This window comes from Pseudorasbora parva, chromosome 18 (assembly GCF_024679245.1).
Source record: "Pseudorasbora parva isolate DD20220531a chromosome 18, ASM2467924v1, whole genome shotgun sequence".
In the NCBI taxonomy this organism is placed as follows: domain Eukaryota; kingdom Metazoa; phylum Chordata; class Actinopteri; order Cypriniformes; family Gobionidae; genus Pseudorasbora; species Pseudorasbora parva.
Genome location: NC_090189.1, coordinates 14,390,595 through 14,412,748, shown reverse-complemented (window position 1 = coordinate 14,412,748; position 22,154 = coordinate 14,390,595). Strand labels below are relative to the sequence as shown.

Here is a 22,154-nt window from a genome sequence, read left to right as displayed (position 1 = left end):
GGTCTTATCTAGTGAAGCGATTGGTCCTTTTCTGTATATATATATACATATACTTTTTAACTACAATTGTTTGTCTTGTGCTGGTCTGCAACGCACCAGGCATTACATAATCATGTTGGAAAGGTCACACTGAACATAGGCGGAGGTTTTCATTTTCATGTTGTGGGTGTGTTGATTAAATCACCACCGTTAGAAATGTTAAATCATGTTCACTTGGGCACTTTCACTTTCAAAGGGGCAGATGCTTGTGCACGCCACTGCTTATGATAACCAGAGCTCTTGAGGTTCTGTAGGTTTAGCTTTACAGAGTATCAGATAATGCTGTGATTATTGATGATGTGATGAAAATGGATAGTCATGTGATGTCAAATAAATGAAATATTTTTCTCGGACTCTCTCTCCTCTAGCAAACATCGTTCTTCCAGCTTCTCCTTGCAGGCTGGCCTGTAAGTATACAGCACATCTTTGCGTGATTTATGTTTCTGAACATGGAATATCCTGACACTGTTCTATTTCCTGTGAGCTTGTAGAGAGTCCAAGGTCCGCCTGGTCCGGAAGGAGAAATGGGAAAAGCTGGGCTGCAGGTGAGGCACCTCTGTGTGTTGAACCATCTGCTTTAATGAGACTTTGATGAGGCTTAGTGACACCTGTTATGTAGTTCAGAACTTCCTGATCTCAGATGACAACACCTGCTCCGCTAAATCTCTCTCTCTCTCTCTCTCTCTCTCTCTCTCTCTCTCTCTCTCTCTCTCTCTCTCTCTCTCTCTCTCTCTCTCTCTCTCTCTCTCTCTCTCTCTCTCTCTCTCTCTCTCTCTCTCTCTCTCTCTCTCTCTCATATTTATTGGGGGTGTTATGTACAGGTATTCAATGAGAAGGATGACATGTTTGTTAAATTATTTGTTGGGAACAGCAAAGTTATCAATATGGAAAATGAGAAGGAATAAAGGGGAACAAATTGGGACCACTGAAGTGGAAATTATGTTTAGAAAATCAGTAGGTGGAAGGCTCAAAATCAAATTTGCTTATTTCAAACTTGTGAATAATGAAACATTTTTTGTGTGATATTTTGTGTTTTAAAGATGTATTGTGTGTGGTTTTCGAGGGTCAGTTGTTCTTGAATATTTAATTGGTTATTATTTTTATTTCTATGTTTATTTTTGTGTTGTATGTTTGTGAATATGTATGAGGCATAAATTGTGATAAAATAAGTGTTTTAATCCTCTCTTTCTCTCCTCTATAAGGGGCCACCTGGGGAGCCAGGTGAACGGGGACGTCCAGGACGTATGGGAGACATGGTAAGGCTACCTGCTGCTATCGTAAAACTATTAACCTACTAATTGTAAACCATTTGTACACTAAAATGTTGTTGTCTTTAATTATGATGTTATTGTATTCGTAATAAGAAAGTGTGTCAAGAGAGCTGTATTTGTAAATAGACTAATATTTGCTTCTTTTTTTGTCAGAGCAAGACATCATGTCACCTCAAATTAGTGGCAATTAATTAGCTGCCTTTTTATTGAACTCTGTGGGAGTTATTACACACACTACCCCACCCAATCATTACTGAGATTTAACCACAGATGTAAACAAAGGCCCTTGTATCTGCATTACCCATTGCGGTTTGTGACTGACACGTCACATTTGTGCTTCCACAAGCCTTTGCATAAATTACTGCGGAACTGAGCTTCTGTTAGCATTTAATGAAGTAGAGTGCACCGCTATAGGAAGTAGATGGATGGATAGATAGATCTGAATAAGCCTAAACTATAGCTCGGCCCCTCTTTTTGGACTTTACCTCTGCATTTAATATGATACAACCAGAGCTTCTATTGGCAATAATTATTCAAATGGAAGTTAATCCTTAGCTGATTCATTGGTACTATTCATAGAAGAGCTTTTTTGCGCGCGTGTAAACACAAACATCCGCATGAGATCAGTTTTTTTTTCCACATCCGATCAGAGCCACTTCCAGATTTTTAGTGTTGTATTATGAAGCAGGCGTGCCTGTATGTGCTTGTTCACAGCTTTTTTTATTATTCACATCTTCACATCTTATTTTTTATTGAGGTTTTCAACCTCTGCCCCTTGAGTTTTTTTTAATAAAACCGCTTCACTACTGAAAGCTACATTATATTTCTCAGCAATGAGGTGATAACTTTGCTGTAATTAAACCTAATTAAATCTCTCTCTCTCTCTCTCTCTCTCTCTCTCTGTCTCTCTCTCTCTGTCTCTCTCTCTGTCTCTGTCTCTGTCTCACTCTCACTCTCACTTTTTTACTCTCTCACTCTCTCTCTCTCACTCTCCCGTGAAATAATTATTCACAGATTAATTCAGATTAATAAAAATATAATTATAATAATAATAATAAAAATCATGTTCCCCTGACCTGAAGTATATAAATAATTTTAATAGCACGGCCATTTAATACCAGAGAGTGCATAGTAAAGTGATCACCTACAATAATTTTCGTCGGGATCTAATGTAAACACAGATATCTGATAGTCGTGTCTAAAGTGAATGTAAACAATCGGGCCAAAAATTGGATTTGGTCAAAAGATTGGATCTTGCTTGCTGTGTAAACACAGCCTTATTCAGGAGCATCTCAGGGTTGTGTGAGCTCACCTTTCCTTTTTACTCTTTATATAGACAATTGTAAAACAAATATTGTAAATGCATATATTGCAGTTCTCAGATGATACTGTGCTGTTGTCTTTATTAGGGATTGTAGATGATTTCAGTATGCATCAGTGTTAGATGGATAGAGTAGTGTAGTGGTGCGAATTCGCTTATATTTTACACAAAAAGTTTTTTATAATACACCATGTCTTACAGTATGGAACATGCATTGTATAGCTGTCTCTCTGTTCAACTCAATGCTTGACTAGCTAGACTGCTATTTATTTGTTCTAAGTCTGTGGGCCAAATGCTTGAGCCAAGTTTTCATGATTTGTATCTGAAAAAAATACTGTCCCTGACAGGTAAAATTACGTCTGATCCTAAAATATCAACTTTAGCCATCAAACAGAAGCAGCATATGCTGGAATGGACAGGTTACGCAAATCTGTTGCTCATCAGTAAAATTAATAAATCAGAATTAGGGGTCTTAGTAGGCCTCATGGCTTTGAAAAGTAGAAAGGACGAAATCAGTGCACTGCAGTTGTTTGTGTATTTACTTATTTTGTTTTTGTATCAAGTGGTGTTCATTGTATTGTGTTTTATTATTTTATGTAATTGTGTATTGATGTGAGACCGAAAACGTTGTGGGATGCGTGTGGAATTAGACAGACACAGACAGACGGACACGGACGGACAGACAGACAGACAGACAGTCACAGGCAGACAGACACAGGCAGAGTTTTTCAGCTCATTTTCAGTAATGCTACAATTCCCTTGTATCTATCACTTTAAAAGCTTGGATCTGATGGATGCCTCTAGGTGGTGTTCCTGCTTCATAAAATGTCATATTAATAAAAACATCAACTAAGGTCAGAAAAATAATCCCAGCTTTCTTTGGCTGTATTTACATTGCACGGTCTAATGCACAGGTCAGATATCTTGACTTTTATACCTGATTTTAAGCCTATTTGTATTCACAAGACATTATCAACTGTGTTCATATTAACAAGAAACCATCACTTTAAAGGCACAATATATACGATTCTTGCACATTACCCCCTTTGCATTGATAAAGCGACCTCTAGCTGTGAAAAATTATATTCTGTGGTTTTGAATTACTTTTAAATCCCTTCAACATTCAGATATATGTATTAAATGTAATTTAACTGTACGTCAGAAAACCAACCATCCATACATTCTCCAAGAGTAAATTTGATCTGTAGACCAACCAAAGCAAACAACACTGAACCTTTTAGACATTACATAATATAGCCACAGTTTACAGTTAACAGAATTAGTTCATGCTATTATGATTCACATTATTTTTTTTCTCCCTTATAATGATTATTATAATCTGTGATATGCTGCAGGGTGACCATGGACCAAAAGGTGTGGTTGGAAGAGCAGGAATCTTTGGAAAGGATGGGGAAAACGGACAGGATGGGCCTCAGGGGTCTCCAGGGATTCCAGGACCAAAGGTCAAGAAACCACGTTACACATTAAACCATACATAGTTGACTCTTGTAACACTCCAGATTGCTTCATTTTGGTAGAATAATGCAATATATTTCTGTATCCTGACCTTTAAGTGTTTTTAATTGTTGTGAAAAGTGTGATGTTTTCTGATTGACACAGCCATTTTAAATCTCTGTTTTAAATTCTACAACACAGGGTCCTCTAGGCTACAAAGGTGAATCAGGCTCACCTGGAGAGAAAGGAGAGGAGGTGAGACAAAAGTGAAGGGGGTAACTAAAATGTTGTATGTTCAAATCCCATAGTGAACTATTATTTGTACCCTTGAACACAGCACTTTTATTTACCTTAGAACAAACGCATACATTTTTTGCAGGGCATTATTGGACCAGAGGGTCTATGTGGAGATATGGGAAAAGCCGGTGAGAAAGTAAGCAATCATTAATACAATAGTCTATAAAATAAATGACATCACCCTATTTTATATGGTGCATTGTTTGTATATATTGCCATCTAGTGGCCAGGCACATTTAATAGGTACTTTATTTTATATATTGTTATAAATGAATATTGTATAATCTACAGTTGCATCATTCTGGGAAAACTGCTTGGAAATTTTAAGTTTTTATGAAATATTTTACCTGTGTTTCACATTTACAGGGCTCAAAAGGAGCACCTGGCTCTCCTGGTCCTGTCGGTCCTCCTGTAAGTCATTTAACTATGACTGCAACATCATTCATTGTAGCTATGAATGAACAAAATAAACAAGATTTATTATTTAATTACATCTTGCTTTGTTTAAATGTAAATTTACATTTAAATGTACATAGTTATAATAACACTATTAACCTAAGATTACTTTTCAACATCTTGCCTGATTGTATTTAATTTTTTCTTCAGGGTCCACAAGGCATGAGAGGGTTGGAGGGCCCTGAAGGGCATCTAGGGCCAGATGTAAGTGAAGACAAAATTATAATGCACTAAATGCTCAACATTTGTTTATCAAATGCATAAGCAAAAATGCACAAAGTTGACATCTAGTTAATAGTTATCTGTTATTGTCACCATTTACAGGGGGATGATGGGATAGATGGACCACCAGGCCTTCCAGGTGCACCTGTAAGTAATACAGAATATCACAAACTATCAGTATGACTCAGTATATATTGACTAAATCACCACTGCATTACACCGATCAGGCAAGTGAATAACGCTGATTATCTCTTTATCACGGCACCTGTTAGTGGGTGCACATATTGGGCAGCAAGTGAGCATTTTGTCCTCAAAGCCAAAGCTCATTGATGCACGAGGGGAGCGAAACCTTGTCTCCTGCCATCCATGTGGATGTTATTTTGACACATACCACCTACCTAAGCATTGTTGTAGACTATTAACACCCTTTCATGGAAACGGTATTCCCTGGTGGCTGTGGTCTCTATCAGCAGGATAATGCGCCCTGCCTCAAAGCAAAAATGGTTCAGGAATAGTTTGAGGAGCACAATATGAGTTTGATGTTTTGACATGGACTCAAATTCCCCAGATCCAATCAAGCATCTGGGATGTGGTGAACAGACAAGTCCGATCCATGGAGACCCCACCTCGCAACTTAAAGGACTTAAAGGATCTGCTGCTAACATCTTGGTTCTAGCCATAGCACACTTACAGGGATCTAGTGGAGTAAGGACTTGATGGGTCAGGACTGTTTTGGCAACAAAAGGGGGACCAACACAATATTAGGTTTTAATGCCTGATCGGTGTATTTGCTTCAGGTTTAAAATAAATTAATTTTGTTGTCATTACACTGTATTTCATCTTACTTTTCATGTATGATTTGTCCATTTTCTTTCAATCTCAGTTTATTTAAATGTTTGCAGGGCGCTTCTGGTTGGACAGGTGTGGTTGGTGCCCAGGGGCCTAATGGGTCGCGTGTAAGTGTTTTGGCTGTTTTATACTGTTCCACTCATTTGTCAATCCATGACATACTAACCATTTCTGTTTTATTTTATAGGGGGAGCCTGGGCCTCCAGGAGCTGTTGGTCTTCTGGGGCCACAGGTATGCTATTTATTATTCAGGACAGCGTAATGTTGCTGATAAATGGCCTCTATATAACATATATGTCATTTATTAGGGGCCCCAGGGATTAGAGGGACAGATCGGGCCTCCAGGACCCAGGGGTCCACAGGTGAATGTCTTCTATAAATACTGAGAGTGGTCTTGGAGGTTTATTTTGTTGTATAGAGGTATCTGCATGCTAATATATGCACACTTAGGGACTAGCCCGTGACAAGCTCTATCAAACAATATATTTGTTGAACATGATCCATATTATTGCATTCATATGTTTCTCCAATAGGGGCTGTCAGGCCAGGAGGGTTTACCTGGTCCTAAAGGAGAGCCTGTACGCATTCTTTTCTCACAGAGTGAAATATCTTTCTTTAAATTACATTGATCCAGTAATGATTATGCCTTCATGCTGTTAAATGTTCTACCAAGACATTTAATCTGAACACATCCACTACCATTCAAAAAAAAAAATCTCATGTTTTTGAAACAAAATTGTGACATTATAAATGCATTCACTGTTCATTTACAGGGACCGGCAGGGCCAATGGGCCTAAGAGGGGAGCCAGGATTTGAAGGATTAATGGTAAAAACCAATCATCCCATATACAAAAATACATACATAAAATATTTCCCAATGTATTTTTTGTAATTGTGTCGTTCAAATGTAACCAAGGTAATTTCCTGTTTCTTACATGTACTGGTTAATTAAAGACATTCTGAGTCTTATGTTTTCTTCCTTTTAGGGTGTGTTAGGAACACAAGGTCCAAAAGGTTTTACTGGCATCAAAGTAAGCTCATGCCATCTCTATGTTAACCTGTCTTAACCTGAGTTTTTATTTTGGCTCTAATAGCTTTTCTCTCTTTTAAAGGGTAACAGAGGACATGATGGAGACCATGGAGACTTTGGACCTAAAGGAAACAAAGTAAAGTAAACCATTAAATATTAATAAATAAACAAAAAATTACCCTCATGATAACAGATGTCACTTGTTGAAATTTTTATTTTCCTCCCAGGGTGCTAGAGGAGTCCCAGGGTTTCAGGGAATTCAAGGTGAGCAGGGACCGATGGGCTTTCCTGGCTTCCCAGGCATCAGAGGTCTGCCAGGACTATTGGGTATTCAGGTATAAGTTATAATAATATTTCTTCACTACTAGCAAACACATTTGTTTTTAGTTTGTTTGCCTGTCCATGGTTAGTCTTAATTTTTATAACACAATTTCCACACAAACACACAGGGAGAGGTTGGAGAGGTTGGTCCGCAAGGCAAAGTGGGCAAGGAGGGGCCAAAGGTCAGAGTTTCTCTGTACTATAGGCATTAAGATTTACAGTGTATCAAATTATAAACTCCTTTAGTGTAATATTCTCCATTTCTGATGTGAAATGTCCATTTTACTGAAGGGGAGCAGAGGTCTCGAAGGCCTTTCTGGAAAGGCTGGTCCTAGAGGCCTAAAGGTAATACAATTTATGGTATATTATCATATACACTGCCATGTAAGCTTGAGGTCAGTAAGATTTCTTTTAAATAATTGTATACTATTGTTCAGCAGCGATGATGATAATATTAAAGGTCCTGTTCTTCGCGATTCCATCTTTCAAACTTTAGTTAGTGTGTAATGTTGCTGTTAGAGCATAAATAATACCTGTAAAATTATAAAGCTCAAAGTTCAATGCCAAGCGAGATATTTTATTTAACAGAAGTTCCCTTTCAAAGCCTACAGCAAACGGCCGGTTTGTACTACACCCCTGCACTTCCTGCTGTAATGACTTCACTAGAACAGTTTATTGACTAACCCTCCGCCCACAAGAATATGCAAAAAAAGGGGACGTGGTCTTGTTGCTCTCCCACGTGGAGAAGAGCGCACATTGAGCGCGTGCATCTCCCTGTTATGGTAAGAGGCGTGACCTTACGGGCAACGTGCGCTAAGCTGCTGTCGAATCACAACACGGGAACAGCTGGCAAAATCATAACTCGTTACGTATTTCTGAAGGAGGGACTTCATAGAACAAGGAAATCATCAGGCCGTTTTTAGGACAGAGAAAACAGCGGTATTCAGATAAGTAAAATACTGTGTTTTTTTACACGCGAAACATGAAACATGAGTGTGTTATATTGCACACTGTAAACACAATAAAAGCTTCAAAAACACATGAAAAACGGGACCTTTAAGAAATGCTTCTTGAGCAGCAAATCAGTATGATCAGAATGATTTCTGAAGGATCATGTGACACTGGAGTAATGAATGAATTGTTATAGGAATAAATACATTTTATTTATCAAAATAGAAAACTGTTATTTTAATATGAAAGTCATATGGCAGTTTTTACTGTATTTTTTGTATCAAATAAATGCAGTTAGCATAAGAATCCTACTGACCCCATTTGAAAGGTAGTTTATTATGGTCATAAGCTTTAAGGTATTAAAAATATGAAAAACATTTTCTAGTTGAGCTGTTTGATATTGTTTTTAATGAAGTTTCAATACATTTTCAGGGACGAACGGGGCAGAGGGGTCACACCGGCATGCCTGGACTTCCTGTAAGTGTTCTTATACAAAAGCTGAGAGTAGTGGAAATCCTTAGCTCTCCATTATTAATCTTCTGTTTAGAATGTTGATGATGTCAGTGTTGATGGTGTTTATTGCAGGGTTTACCTGGCCCACCTGGACCTGTTGGAGCTGAAGGAAAGCCTGGTACACAGGTTCCCATTCTATATTCTAATACCATGATAACTGTAAAAAGACACCGTTTATGCATCTTTACATCTATAAAAAATATAAGCTAGAAGGCTACTTTAAGAAAACATGAAATCCATTTCATTATGGGTTCCAATTTTATTCTGGTCTTAATTCTACTTTTTGAATCATTGAACTTATATTTCTAACCCTTAAATTAACTTAAAACACACAATGTCATGTGGTTTTCAGATGACATTTCAAATAACTTTTTCAAAATTCTTACTAGGATTTAGTAGTAGAATATAGTATTATAATAAATACAAATGTGTATTGTCTTACAATAACTAAATAGTAAGTATGAACAGGTACTTCAACTGATTATTTTTTATGTTACATGTTGAGACTGTAAAAAGTTCAAATTGATTCTCATTGTTCTTTCTTGTGCTCCAGGGACTGCAAGGCATTTTGGGTAATGCAGGAAATAAAGGAATGATGGTGGGTTCAGAACTCTTTACATTTAATATCCCAACTACAAATGATTTAAAATTCTATATTGGTTTTTATGAAGTCATTAATGTCTTTAGCTACTGTGCAGAAACAGTTTATTTAGTTATCTCTGCTAAGCTTTCATACTGATCACCTCTAACAGACTTTATTTACCATTAATGACATGTTTTTGGCAGTGAATGGAGCTCTATAATGCAGACTGTTGTCGTGAATCCAACAGACTGAGCTCCCGGTGCTATTCAAATAAAAAATGATCACATTTTATAGAGGATGGGCTATGCTTTTTATGAATCATAAAGAGGTTATTCAAACAAAGATAGCCTTTCCAGGAATTTAGTGGGCACCAGTGTTATGTGCAGCTTGTCAAAGTTTAATTTGCACCCTACCAGCTATAAATGACTCCAGTAAAATGCAGTAGGCGAGAAGTTTCTAGTAGCAGAAAACACTGGTACGCACATGAACACACAGGCTTTTAAGTTTTTGGTTGGTTTCTCAAACCTCAGGGATTGCAAGGTATTCCTGGAGAGCTTGGCCAGGATGGACCCCCAGGATCTATGGTAAGTTTTCTTCTTTATGCCCTGTCATTACCACACACGTCTTTTAAATCACTTCAAAGTTTTCTAGTCGGCTGTGCCTGAAGTTAAATAGCTTATTTGTAAGCACATGAAGGATGACAAAATGTCAGTAATATAAAATAAAAATTCCATTGCTTGGCTCCTATCTGATTAGCCAATTGTATTACCTACAGTACATTTAGAAAAACATAATAAACTGAATCCATATTACATATTATTTTCCATAGTATTGAATTTGTTATTCTGTGCATTCAGATCAGGAGATGTGCTGTTAAATGTTCTATAATTCTCAGAACGTATGCCTTTTCAATATCTAAAAAGGTTGAGGTGGTAGTCAAAGTTATAGGTGTTCTGTTTTTGGCTTTACGTTTCTATACGCAATACATATGATTACATTTTTGACACATTCTACTCTTTTTCACACAACAATGGAGCACATTCAAAAAGAGAACAAAGCATATTTGGGTCTTTAAATCAGCCATTGTTTGTTTAACTTGTCTTGTAAGACAGACTACAAAGCATACTTACAAACTTAAGTTAATCGGCTCAGACACAACAATAGTTATTTCACAGGATTCAACTCTTGACCCACATTTAGCCTTTTAGAATGATTTCTGAAGGATCATGTGACTGAAGACTAAAGTAATGGCTGAAAATTGAACATTCAGCTTTGTCTTCACAGGAATAAATTACATTGGAAAATATTTTAAAATGGAAAACAGTTATTGTACAAGTATTGTAATTTTTTTCACAATATTTCAGTTTTTTCTATGTATTTGTAGTTAAATAAATGCAGCCTCAGTGAGCATAAATTACTTTAAAAAAAACTTCCCTGGTTCCTATTCTCCCCGCATACGAATAGCCATTCCAACAGAAGTGGATATTAATACAAAAATGGATTTATAGCACACTCATTTACATTGTATTAGGATCCAGTTGCAAGCTGGTAATTCATTTTGCCTATTCAATGAGCTTGTTGTAAGCAGAGAGAAGGTTGAGAAACTTAATTAGACTAATGGACCTTAGGGCCCTTTTTTAACGATCTGAGCACATGGAAACCTGGAAAATACTGCCTTCGTAAAACACATTTCAGGGTAGAAAGGCATCAAGGCACGTCCAAATCTAATGTTAGCTTCACTTCCTGCCTTCTGAGATACCTTCATCTGATCCAGTTTTGAAAGTATGCTACATGTATCCTTCGCTGCCTTTTGATATCCCACAGTCCTGTGCAGTCCATTATGTGACAGTTGAGCTGGAAAAAAAGAGGGTGTCCGAAAGTTGCGTTTGCTGCTCTGTTTGTGTGTAAATGTATGTTTTTTACCAAACTTTTCCACTTCTGATGTAATTTCTAGTGAGAAATGACTAATGTAGTAATTAATAAATATTTGTTTAGTTCTCACCAAAGCTGTCTCTATTTAGCTGTAGATCATTAAAGTGTTAAACTGCCTAAGGTGTCTGTCCGAAATTAGTTTCGTGAGGTGCCTTCATGCACAAACGCTGCCTAACAAGTCTGATAAGTGCCTAACAGTTCGTGTCTGATAAGGCAGCGAGGCAACGAGTCAACTGCCTACGAATCCAATTTTGCTAGTTTAACGATGGAAAAAAATGGTCGGCACGTTAGATGCATGGTCTAAAAGGGTTCTACGTAGTCCTTTAATGAGTCATGGGTGTGTTTTGGGCATAAAGTGCAAATAAACCAATCAGAGTCTCATCTCCCATTCCCTTTAAAAGCCAGTAGTGCTTGCACCATGGCAGATTTGCTTATTACATGGCAGAATTTGTGAGCAGAGAGACTAAGTGCTTCTCCAGAGAAAAATCCTTGTATTTTTATTATTTAAAAATATTTGTGTGCTGCTGCACATCCCTGTGCGTGTAATAAGCAGAGCGTTATGCACCCGCCTTTATGCACACCTCGTTTTCAGACCAGCATGCCAATAGACAGACAGATGAACGTGAGTGCATTTGCTATTTTAACGTGGTGTTGGACAGGAAAATTATAACCTGCGTCGGGCAGTGTATGGTAAGGGCCCAAAGTCAGGTTAGATGCCATATTGAATTTAACGAAGATTTAAACGAGGCTGTGAGGGATAGACATACTGATTGTGTGTTGTTAAATCTGTCTGTACTGATGATTTTGTTTCGATGACAGGGTCTGTCTGGACGAGAGGGACCCATGGGCAGTCCAGGACCACCAGGAGAGAGGGTATGTTACGATTTATTTGTTTGCTCTCAAACAACTCGTATATCCAAGCTGCTGATTTTTCATGGTGTTTTGGTATGTATGGTTATTTTTCTCAGGGTTTCGCTGGAAAGACAGGAGTGGAGGGACCGCAGGGCCCTGTTGGCATGTATGTAAGTGACCCCTCTACAGGGCTTTATAGGGATGAGGAGAATTATACTTGAGGTGGATTTTTGGCACAGCCTCCTAACTCTGTCATATTCTTTTAAGGGTTTTCCAGGAAACGTGGGAATGAGAGGAAGACCGGGCCATGCTGGAGACAGAGTAAAGACAAAATGCACTTAATGATGATAATTTAAAATAAATGATTTTCTAAACGTTCTATTTTATAAAATAATCATTAAATGTTTTACGGTTTCCACAACAACATTAGCCGTTCAACCGTTTTCAACATTAATAGTAATAAGAAATGTCTCTTGAATATATATATATAAGCATGGAATGGAATTAGAAGAATGTAATGATCATGTGACCCTAAAGACTAAGAGTAGTGGCTGCTGAAAATCTTAAATTGTAATATCTCACAATATTATAATTTGTACTGTATTTTCTTTTTTCAAATAAAAAGCGGCCTAGGTGAGCATAAAAAACTTGTTTACAAAACATTAAACAAATCTTACTAACCCCAAACATTTGAACAGTAGTGTATTTAGAGTGAATATTTATAGTACTGAATTATACAATATATCGTTTTAGCATCTATATCATGGTGTGCGCATCCACGATAGTCAGTCACATCGCAGGATGTGCAATGTCACGTATAGGGATGATATAATCTGTACGGACCAGGCACCATAGTTCGAAACGTGATTCTCGGATTGATTTCAAAGTTTAACCATCTTAGATCAAAAGTTTTCACTTGCATGTGTTTTAGGTCCTGTTAGTTTAAAGGTGTTATGAACTGGCTTTTTTTCTTTTTTTATGCTGTTGTCTGAGGTCAACTAATGACATTTGTGTGTTTTTTACATTCAAAAACATCATAACTAATAAGTAATAGGCTATTTTCTACACTGGTTTTGAGGCTGTCTTCTGAACGCTGGTTTTTGATGGATGTGCCGAAATGGAGACTTGGAAGTAAATGCCCACGGCTAGGATCGGATAAGATTTGCACATTTAATGAGCTTCAGCTCTGCTTTCAAATCTAGCCCCTGTCAGTTCAGTTCACATGAGAGAGATTATTTTGAAAGCGGCAACTGCAACTTGTCTTTATTAAACAAACACAATGATTTATTTCTCATCCATTCGCGATTGTATTACATGGCCCGCACCCGCACGATCGGTCGACATAAGGGCGAATGGCGTGTTCACACACACACACATGCGCGCCCAGATCAAAAAATATTTTCTGCCGACGTATGTTTTGGTCTGGTACAGCCCCGGGACTAGTACTATTACATATAAAAAAGATGTTTACTCACATAAGTTTGTTGCACCATTCCTGTTGGATCCAATATAGAAGGCACAGCATTGTGTCTGCAAATCCAGCACTTGAGACTTGTTTCACGAACGATTTCGCAGTGAAATGAAGCGAAAACACGTACGATCTTCCCCACTTAAGCTGGAACTTCATTAAAAATGAATGAAGTATCACACATTCCTTATTATGATCCGAAGGAAGCTCATGCAGTGACTGTGTTCTTCCACAATATCTTGCTATCTTCCACATTGTTATTGCTGCTGGCTTGTGATCGACCGAACAGCTCCACGAGTCGGTGAGCGGGGCTACTGAATTACACGTTCTGTAGAGGTGTGTTTCGTAGCGCTATGACGTGTGAACAATGAAACTCACGGTTGTTTTTTGGGCCCGGTGTCTATAAAAGCTTTTCTTTGACAAACAAGGACGTTTTCAGCTCTGAAATTTGCAGCATAATCTTATATTACCATGACCTTTTATAAATCAAAAGCTCAAGGGAAAGTTGATTTCTCAATTCATCACCCCTTTAAACATTGATGCAATTTTAAGAACACAATGGCTTACATGAACATAAATATTTGAGAAAGCAAATGGATGTGTGTAATTATATTGGATCTGTGTATTCAGACCTAAATTGACAGCAGCCTAATGTTCCTGCTGTCATGTTAATCTAATGTCAAAATACAATGAGAAAATCACTTTTGTAGCTGTAATAAAGATTAATTATATTAATTTATACAGTGAAGACTGATTGTGGATATGATACAATGCAGATTATTCAATGTTTGTAACAATACTGTAAATCTGAATACCTGAAAAAACATAACACACTGTACTGAAGTATTTTTAATGATCAACATCACTTGCTGAGTTTGCGTTATTCATTCTGGGATTTTCTTATCCATTATAGGCTTGGATAACTAAAAATGTAGACGGCTCCCTTTGGTTTAGATCAAAGCCACATTGTTTTTAGTCTTTTTAAAAGTAATTTTATTTAAAAGAAGACATTTGTTTTCTCATAGGGAGAGCCAGGTTTAAGAGGACCTCCTGGACCACATGGGAAGCCTGGGCCACCAGTAAGTGTGTGATGGATCTAGTGCAAACACTGGGATCCTAAATCAAGCTAATCATTTGTATTTTATATTTCGGAAATGTATTTTCCTTAATATCTTTCAGTAAAGACAAATGTATTTGTTTCTACTGCTGTAACACTGCCATTTTCATGTTGTGGGGATTTAATATTGTTAACCTTTATGCGTGTTTTTTAGGGTCCCTCTGGTCCAGTAGGAGAAAAAGGCCTACCAGGACCCCAGGTATATACCACATCTTAAAGAAAATAAAAGATCCTTACCCGACTCATTTAGTGACGTTTGATTTGTCATAAAGCAGTGGTGAAATATAAAAGGCTTAATTTATTTCCTTCAATTGTAAAAACAAGGGTTACCTCTCTGCAGGGTCGTCAGGGAGAACCCGGACATCAGGGAACAGATGGGCCATGTGTGAGCACACAATCAGCTCTTTCATTTACATTATATCTCTGTTTGGCTGTTAATTCACAAACTTTTGATTTTAATTAATTGTCATATAGGGTCCTCCAGGACTTCATGGAGTGAGGGGGGTCATTGGAAAACCAGGACCTAGTGGAAGTAAAGGACCCCCAGGGGAACCTGGGCCAAGCGGGCCCCCAGGAATTCCAGTAAGTGATAATTCTCCTTTCCATACTTGATGATGGATTTTAAAAGCTTTGCTATATGAAAGATGTTGAAGGACATCAAGATAAAATTGTTGCAAATCTTTCTTCAGGGTTCACAGGGGGAAAATGGAATGCCGGGTGTTGACGGGATTAAAGGAGAAAAGGTGATTTTTTATTTTTATTTTTATTTTTTTGTGATTTAAGAGATTTAAAGTATCTCAAATTGTGTTTCCTTTATGAAATCACTAAAAGTTGCTATAAATGCACAGGGAATGATGGGCCCTCCTGGTGACAATGGGCCTCTTGGACTGGAAGGGCCGCAGGTTAGATTGGCACTGCAAAAACTATGTGGTCTTTATGTTCAGTACAGAATAGCAAACTAGTGTTTTAATGAACAAGAGTAAAATCACTGTGACACACACAGTCTCAAATGGTTATTGGTTTAATAAATTGGTGAAAACAGAAATAAGAAGAAAGCTTTCTGACCTCTGTAGGGTCCAACTGGTCCGGCAGGTTTGGAAGGGCCTCCTGGAAGGAAGGGTGAAAAGGTCAGGTGACAATTTATTGTCAATTATATGCATAAAAGGATAGAGAAAAGTAGTTTTTCTTGTATCTTTTAACGTTTATTTTTTATTGACAGGGGGACAGAGGTCCCTTCGGAAAGCTTGGTCTTCAAGGACCAAAAGGAGACATTGGTCCTTCAGGTGCTAAAGGCCCAATCGGTCCACCAGGCCCAGCAGGCAATGAGGTGTGGAGATTAATTTCTTAATGTTGGCACAACTGTGCAATTTACCCCTAGAGTCATCTGTCTAAAATACGAGCAGTCTCACTGCCTTACAAAAGAGTATTGGTGTTTTACTCCTGATGAAGGGTGATGCTGGTCCAGTTGGCGTTGCTGGAAGCCCCGGTCCTAAAGGAGAAAAGGTCTTTCATCTTTTACACCTTTTTCAGTCCTTTCACTAGAGAAAATGTGGTTGTACTATATTTCTTTTTTCTCCTCAGGGTGATATTGGGCCACAAGGATTTACTGGTTTAGAGGGGCCGTGGGGAGACGTAGGGGAGCAGGGAGAGAAGGGGTTCAAGGGAGCCAAGGGCCAAATTGGACTGCAGGCAAGTGAAAATCAGCATTAAACTTTTGAATGGTAGATATTTTTCCCAAATGGAAAGCGTTAAGATAATGTGGCATGTTTTCATTGTGTCTTTTACCATGTAAAATGCATTGTGGTATCCTGATGTTTTTTTCCATTGCATTTGTGTGTGATTGTTTGCTGTTTTTATGTCAGGGTGAGTCAGGCCTCATGGGTGGGATTGGACCTGCTGGCCTGAAAGGTGGAGAGGTGTGTAGTATCCTATTTAACTACAGTTCGTCATACTCTATGATCTGTTTCACCAGAGAATGATTGACACCTATATTCCTGTTTGATATGGTCGTTACTAATAAACGGTTCCTGTTTTCTTTTATTTCAGGGTGGACTAGGCCATCCAGGGCTGGTAGGGCCAGATGGACCTCCAGGAAGCAAGGTACCATGTTTGATTGTTCACTTAGAGCATCTTTGGATTATTATAAAGTTTATATGGTCTAAAACTAAGTGTCTGTTTTAGGGAGAAGTTGGGCCGAGTGGTTTACTTGGTGAGCCAGGAGATGCTGGACCTGAGGTTCTGATCCACTTTAAATAAAAATACACTACTTTATTAATATGTTCTGCAAAGTACATGTAGCATGGAACATTGCAGCATGGAACATTGCTTCTTTACATTGCTTTGGATGTCAAAAAACTTGCTGTATTATTTATGTTCTCATTATTCATATGCTATGTACCTCAGGGAATTGCAGGTCCCAGAGGTGTGCGAGGCGACACAGGAAAAGCCGGCGCACAGGTTAAGATCATTTGTTCATATTTATATTAATCTCCCAGATGATAGCTTATTTTTAGGGAAAAAAATGAGACAATCAATGTATTTTATCTCAGAGTATCTGATTCACGATCTTGCATTTACCTATAGGGTGGTGTTGGATCAGTTGGTCCCCAAGCTCCTTTGGGCCCTAAAGGTCTCCCAGGGCCTGAAGGGGAGAAAGGAGACCCAGGAGATAAAGGAGAACCAGGGGTGGAGGTGAGCTTATAATGAACTCCACTGAGATGGATACTCATGATTGCTTTTTTAAACTGAAAAGAAATAAAACTTCTACATGTTCAAAATTAAGCAGTCTCTTACCTTTAGGGTCCAGACGGCCTTCAAGGCATACAAGGACCACCAGGACTGCTTGGTTTGGAGGTACAGACCTGTAAACCCCAGAAAATTGCATTTAAAAGTTTTTCAATTAGTTGGTGTGGCATTTGGGGCTTGGTTGTATATAGAAATGCAATACTTGTGTTTGATAATCCAGTTAAATCAATTCTTATCTACTACCTTAGGGTCCACAAGGCGAGGCAGGGGAAATGGGCTCACCGGGCCTACCAGGAGCTCAGGTCAGTGCTTAATGAGACAAAAATAATAATTTACAGCAAAGAGACAGCAAATTGAATAATTATGTCTTTGTTTCAACTCTGCTTTTAATGAGTTTTGATTGATGCAGGGTCGTATTGGTAACCCAGGACCTGAAGGAAAAGAAGGCATTAAAGGAGAGAAGGTAAGGTCACAATATTCTTTTCTCTGCCTTAATCCCTGTCTGCTATCTAAAATAAAAGTTCTTCCTCTATGCCTTTGTCCTTGCTCTCAAATATGAGAACTGTGTTTAAGCATACAGATTTCCCAAGACGCTTATCTGCAATTTCATTTCAAATTTGAATTTGGTTATTGATGCATTTTTAGGGAGCTCAGGGCAAAGATGGAGCACCTGGAAAAATGGGTCACATTGGACGGAGGGTAAGATGTGATGTGCCCACAAATATGACTTTAGTGCTCTCTTAGATTCTATTATAAGTATATAAGTATAGGTTATTTTATACATTTATGTCATAGTGCAGGACAAACGTTTATCAAATTGAGATGATAATGATTGATAAACGGGTGATTTGTTTTTTTTTTACATCTAAAGGGTAAAAGAGGCAAGGCAGGGTTGAGGGGGACCAGAGGACCAAGAGGAGAAAAGGTCAGAGTTGCTATCAACATGGCATTTATACAAATGGCAAGCTTAATTCTTGATTCCCATGGCTTTAATTGGACACATTTGGTATTTTCTTCTTTGCTGCTTCTTGTCCAATAGGGAGAGAGAGGAGATGTAGGAGAGAAAGGACTTCCAGGATGGGGGGGAAGTATGGTAAGACGGATACTTCTGGTCAAAACAGTTATTTATTGAATTAAGTAACATTTGTGTGAATAAATATAAATATTGGAGTATATTAAGATGCTTTATGCTTGACAGGGAATCCAAGGGATGAGAGGAGAGCCTGGGGAGCAAGGTGTCAAAGGAGCAGAGGTGCTTTTAAAATTTTACTCAGACATGTTTCTTTTTGTACCTTAGAATTCTTGCATTAATATGAATTCCTTAACCTGTTCATAATAGGGTGAGAAAGGGGATCAAGGACCTCTTGGCCCACCAGGGAGAGATGGCTTGAAGGTATGTTGTATCAAATCCATATAAGTCTCCTGTAAAGCCCATTCAGTTCTCTTATAAAATAATTCATTTGTTCTCTTTAGGGGAGTCTGGGGCCTCTTGGTCCTCCCGGACCCCTAGGACCAAAAGGGGATCAGGTAAGAGTCAAAACATCTTGAGAACTTGTGTATATGTGTGTATGTGTATATATATAATATAATGCATGCATAGGTCATGCCTAATTCTTAGATATCCCTCATCTTGTGTTCCCTCATTTTTAAGTTGCTTTGGTTAAAAGCAACTGCTACATAATTAATTATAAAATGCATATACTTTTCCTAAAGGGCAATATTGGTCCTGCTGGGCCTAGAGGTACGCCTGGAATACCTGGACTACCGGTGAATATGTGTTTGTTTTTTTCAGTGGGGGGTGGGTGGGGGGGGTGGGGTGGGGTTGCTTTAAACTAATAGCAAACTGTGCCTTTTTAAACCATAGCCCAATTTGTATTAACACATCTGCTTCAGATGCATTTACGTGTCACCTTTCAAGATATGGAAACATGGTTAATTCATTTTTAATGACACAAGCAAGGACATTGAAGTGCTTTATCACATTTTTCCTATTTTTCCCCCTGGATGAGCATGAAGATCATTTATAATGTATTTCTCTTTTATCTCCTCCACCCTGCAGGGCTTGTTTGGAGACAAGGTATGAAATGTAATTTCCAAAGCTTTTCTTTAGTCAGCATCCATCAGGTTAAAGGGCAATGTTCCAAATTAAACAGCTTAAAAATACATAAAATATTTTAACGTTTATTTTTATAGTTTATTTATTAAAGTATGTTTTAAATTAAACATGTTATGTTTTGTATATCAGTTGAATATCTCTTGTCATTTTTAATTTTAGGGACCTAAGGGATTTCAGGGTCCTCCTGGACCCACTGGAAAAAGGGGCTTGCCAGTAAGTTGCTAGATACTCTTTACAGTATTTTAAGCATGTGAAAACAGTTTTGATAACACAAACAATTTCTGTGTTTGTTTGATTATTTTAGGGTCCACCAGGGCCAGCAGGACCTGCTGGTTATACTGTGAACCTGACCATGTCCCAGATCAAGGCAATTTGTTTAAAAACTTACTAGCCCTTTTTGATACATTCCTGAAAATGTAATTCCAAAGGGATAATTCACCCAAACATGAACATCTTAGGTGTATATGACTTTCTTCTTTCAGATGAATAAAATTGGAGTTATATTTTAAAAAAGTCCTGGCTCTTCCAAGCTTTATAAAGGCAGTGAATTTGGTCCTCAAGACCAAATTATGAGAGAGTTAGCTCGGTCCTCCCTCATGCAATATAATTGGTTGACACTGCATGATTGACCGGAACCGAGGCTGATCACACAGTCAAAACGAATGTGGTCTAACAGCGCTCAGATGGCCAATCAAATCAAAGTATGCGGGGTTTACATTCTCTTTTGGCTCGTGCACGTGCAGTCTTCACACCAGCTACACACACACACAGATGAGCGCGTCAATATATCACTTAATGCCGTTGCAGAAAGAGACTATTCTTTCCAGTAAAATCACAAAACTAAATGCACACTCACAAATGCACACAAAAAAGTAAAAATTAGTAAAAAAAAAAAAAAAAAAATTACTGTTTTTCTGTCAACATGTTAAAATTGGATTTTTACTTTTTTTTTTTTAGAACAAGGCCCATTTTATCTTATTTATTGTTTTCAGCCTTTCAGCTTTTTTATTTTCATGATTTAGACAATTATCTAAATAATGTTTTTATTTTAAATTTTAATTAAGGGAATATTGTATTTTGTACTGATATCATCAAATAAAATATAGTAAAATACATAGTACATTTCTTTGTCTTACTTTTTCATCTCCAATAGGACCTGATGTACAGTTCAGACAAGCCCAATTACCCCTTGATTCAGACACTGCTGGACTCTCTGTACCATGACCTCCGGCTGCTGGTGGACCCTCCGGACGGCAGTAAGCAGCACCCAGCCTCTACCTGTCTGGAGCTGTGGCTATGCCATCCCAACTACACCAGCGGTCAGAGCCATACCCCTTTCTGTCTTCTTTTTCTGTCTTTAAAAGACTGTATCTGTATCTGTTCGTTCATGTTCTCATTTCTGCTGTCTTTTAGAAATCTCTGTATTACAGTTGTTTTCTTTCTCTGAAAAAGTGGTTGTGTTTATGGAGCTTTAAAATCTTTTGAAATGCACACACTCAGTACTATCTCTGGTGATGCAAAAAGTATACAGTGTCATGGAGAAAAGTCTTTCAGTCTTGCAAAAGTAATGCTCAAGATAGTGAGTTCCAGAAATCAAAATAAGACTTGGACAGAGCAACAAAGCAGAGATGCCTGCAGGACATCCGACCATCACACTCGCAACTCACACTTTTTTCTTTTTCTTTTTTAAAATAGTTTTGATCTCATTTGCAGGCCCTTTTCTCTTCCTGGAATCTCCCCAACATTTTTGGCATTCGTTAATTCATTAATTGGCTGCCAAAAAGTCAAAAACATATTTTGATTGTCCGACAAAGTGATTATCCAGTGTTTTTGCCTCATTATTTTTTATCAAGAGAACATGTCGAAGGCCATGTGAACCAAAAGAGCTTGTACTTAGTATCAGTGCAGATGCCAGCCGCAGTCAACTTTAGCTAATATCCCATTATTTCCCGTGGGACTTCTCTTACAATCATGTAGGGCATGAGGCCTTCAAAACACATCTGGCTTTTATTGTATTCAAACTACTTCTACAATAGTTTTCTATGGGATAAATACAATATTTCATCAACAGCACTAAAGAGAGGTGCAAATGAGGTCCAAAAGGTTATTTTGCACATCCAATGTTCAGTTAATTCAGCTGCATTACTAAAATAAGAAGTAAGGAGTGTCTGTCTACTATGAAGCATACTCTAAGTTACAAAAGTCATAAATACTATGTTTGTAACTGTTTTTTAGGTTTCTACTACATCGACCCAAACCAAGGCAGTCCTTTAGATGCTCTTTTGGCCTACTGCAACTTCTCAGATTCAGGAGCAGAGACCTGCCTTCACCCCAGAGATGCACACGTAATGTTCTACCTAACACCTCACTACTGTGTATCTCTTTTGTCAAAAAACATCAGTGTTATTATTGCTTTCAATTTCCACAGCTGCCCATAAGGACTTGGCTGAATGACTTGGGGAATAACAGCAGGTTGTACTGGATAAGTTCACTGGAGGGAGGTTTTAAAGTAAGTAGTACTATCAGTCTATGGAAAGTTTTACTTCCTGTTTGGTCAAAGTTTGTTATAGACAAAAAGGGAGTCTGACTGTGGGATAGCTCACCTAAAAGGAAAA

The 22,154-nt window shown here is 38.0% G+C and overlaps 1 protein-coding gene across 1 annotated transcript in view; it reads left to right on the top strand.

Annotated features, from left to right (window-relative positions):
* The window catches only part of si:ch211-196i2.1 (collagen alpha-1(II) chain), a 65,603-nt gene that overhangs the window by 40,774 nt on the left and 2,675 nt on the right, over nucleotides 1-22,154 (top strand). Inside the window, exons 10-66 of the mRNA XM_067424322.1 lie at nucleotides 408-446; nucleotides 531-584; nucleotides 1,242-1,295; nucleotides 3,987-4,094; nucleotides 4,288-4,341; nucleotides 4,466-4,519; nucleotides 4,750-4,794; nucleotides 4,990-5,043; nucleotides 5,164-5,208; nucleotides 5,964-6,017; nucleotides 6,098-6,142; nucleotides 6,219-6,272; nucleotides 6,444-6,488; nucleotides 6,684-6,737; nucleotides 6,898-6,942; nucleotides 7,024-7,077; nucleotides 7,169-7,276; nucleotides 7,391-7,444; nucleotides 7,554-7,607; nucleotides 8,646-8,690; nucleotides 8,799-8,852; nucleotides 9,280-9,324; nucleotides 9,840-9,893; nucleotides 12,061-12,114; nucleotides 12,210-12,263; nucleotides 12,361-12,414; nucleotides 14,587-14,640; nucleotides 14,833-14,877; nucleotides 15,019-15,063; nucleotides 15,153-15,260; nucleotides 15,368-15,421; nucleotides 15,527-15,580; nucleotides 15,752-15,805; nucleotides 15,898-16,005; nucleotides 16,128-16,181; nucleotides 16,260-16,367; nucleotides 16,541-16,594; nucleotides 16,725-16,778; nucleotides 16,860-16,913; nucleotides 17,082-17,135; nucleotides 17,262-17,369; nucleotides 17,478-17,531; nucleotides 17,672-17,725; nucleotides 17,833-17,886; nucleotides 18,069-18,122; nucleotides 18,295-18,348; nucleotides 18,463-18,516; nucleotides 18,622-18,675; nucleotides 18,763-18,816; nucleotides 18,897-18,950; nucleotides 19,137-19,190; nucleotides 19,483-19,500; nucleotides 19,699-19,752; nucleotides 19,844-19,906; nucleotides 20,693-20,858; nucleotides 21,775-21,884; nucleotides 21,968-22,048. Of these exons, the coding sequence (XP_067280423.1) occupies nucleotides 408-446; nucleotides 531-584; nucleotides 1,242-1,295; nucleotides 3,987-4,094; nucleotides 4,288-4,341; nucleotides 4,466-4,519; nucleotides 4,750-4,794; nucleotides 4,990-5,043; nucleotides 5,164-5,208; nucleotides 5,964-6,017; nucleotides 6,098-6,142; nucleotides 6,219-6,272; nucleotides 6,444-6,488; nucleotides 6,684-6,737; nucleotides 6,898-6,942; nucleotides 7,024-7,077; nucleotides 7,169-7,276; nucleotides 7,391-7,444; nucleotides 7,554-7,607; nucleotides 8,646-8,690; nucleotides 8,799-8,852; nucleotides 9,280-9,324; nucleotides 9,840-9,893; nucleotides 12,061-12,114; nucleotides 12,210-12,263; nucleotides 12,361-12,414; nucleotides 14,587-14,640; nucleotides 14,833-14,877; nucleotides 15,019-15,063; nucleotides 15,153-15,260; nucleotides 15,368-15,421; nucleotides 15,527-15,580; nucleotides 15,752-15,805; nucleotides 15,898-16,005; nucleotides 16,128-16,181; nucleotides 16,260-16,367; nucleotides 16,541-16,594; nucleotides 16,725-16,778; nucleotides 16,860-16,913; nucleotides 17,082-17,135; nucleotides 17,262-17,369; nucleotides 17,478-17,531; nucleotides 17,672-17,725; nucleotides 17,833-17,886; nucleotides 18,069-18,122; nucleotides 18,295-18,348; nucleotides 18,463-18,516; nucleotides 18,622-18,675; nucleotides 18,763-18,816; nucleotides 18,897-18,950; nucleotides 19,137-19,190; nucleotides 19,483-19,500; nucleotides 19,699-19,752; nucleotides 19,844-19,906; nucleotides 20,693-20,858; nucleotides 21,775-21,884; nucleotides 21,968-22,048 (3,474 nt within the window). The remainder of the gene's footprint in view (nucleotides 1-407; nucleotides 447-530; nucleotides 585-1,241; nucleotides 1,296-3,986; nucleotides 4,095-4,287; nucleotides 4,342-4,465; nucleotides 4,520-4,749; nucleotides 4,795-4,989; nucleotides 5,044-5,163; nucleotides 5,209-5,963; nucleotides 6,018-6,097; nucleotides 6,143-6,218; nucleotides 6,273-6,443; nucleotides 6,489-6,683; nucleotides 6,738-6,897; nucleotides 6,943-7,023; nucleotides 7,078-7,168; nucleotides 7,277-7,390; nucleotides 7,445-7,553; nucleotides 7,608-8,645; nucleotides 8,691-8,798; nucleotides 8,853-9,279; nucleotides 9,325-9,839; nucleotides 9,894-12,060; nucleotides 12,115-12,209; nucleotides 12,264-12,360; nucleotides 12,415-14,586; nucleotides 14,641-14,832; nucleotides 14,878-15,018; nucleotides 15,064-15,152; nucleotides 15,261-15,367; nucleotides 15,422-15,526; nucleotides 15,581-15,751; nucleotides 15,806-15,897; nucleotides 16,006-16,127; nucleotides 16,182-16,259; nucleotides 16,368-16,540; nucleotides 16,595-16,724; nucleotides 16,779-16,859; nucleotides 16,914-17,081; nucleotides 17,136-17,261; nucleotides 17,370-17,477; nucleotides 17,532-17,671; nucleotides 17,726-17,832; nucleotides 17,887-18,068; nucleotides 18,123-18,294; nucleotides 18,349-18,462; nucleotides 18,517-18,621; nucleotides 18,676-18,762; nucleotides 18,817-18,896; nucleotides 18,951-19,136; nucleotides 19,191-19,482; nucleotides 19,501-19,698; nucleotides 19,753-19,843; nucleotides 19,907-20,692; nucleotides 20,859-21,774; nucleotides 21,885-21,967; nucleotides 22,049-22,154) is intronic.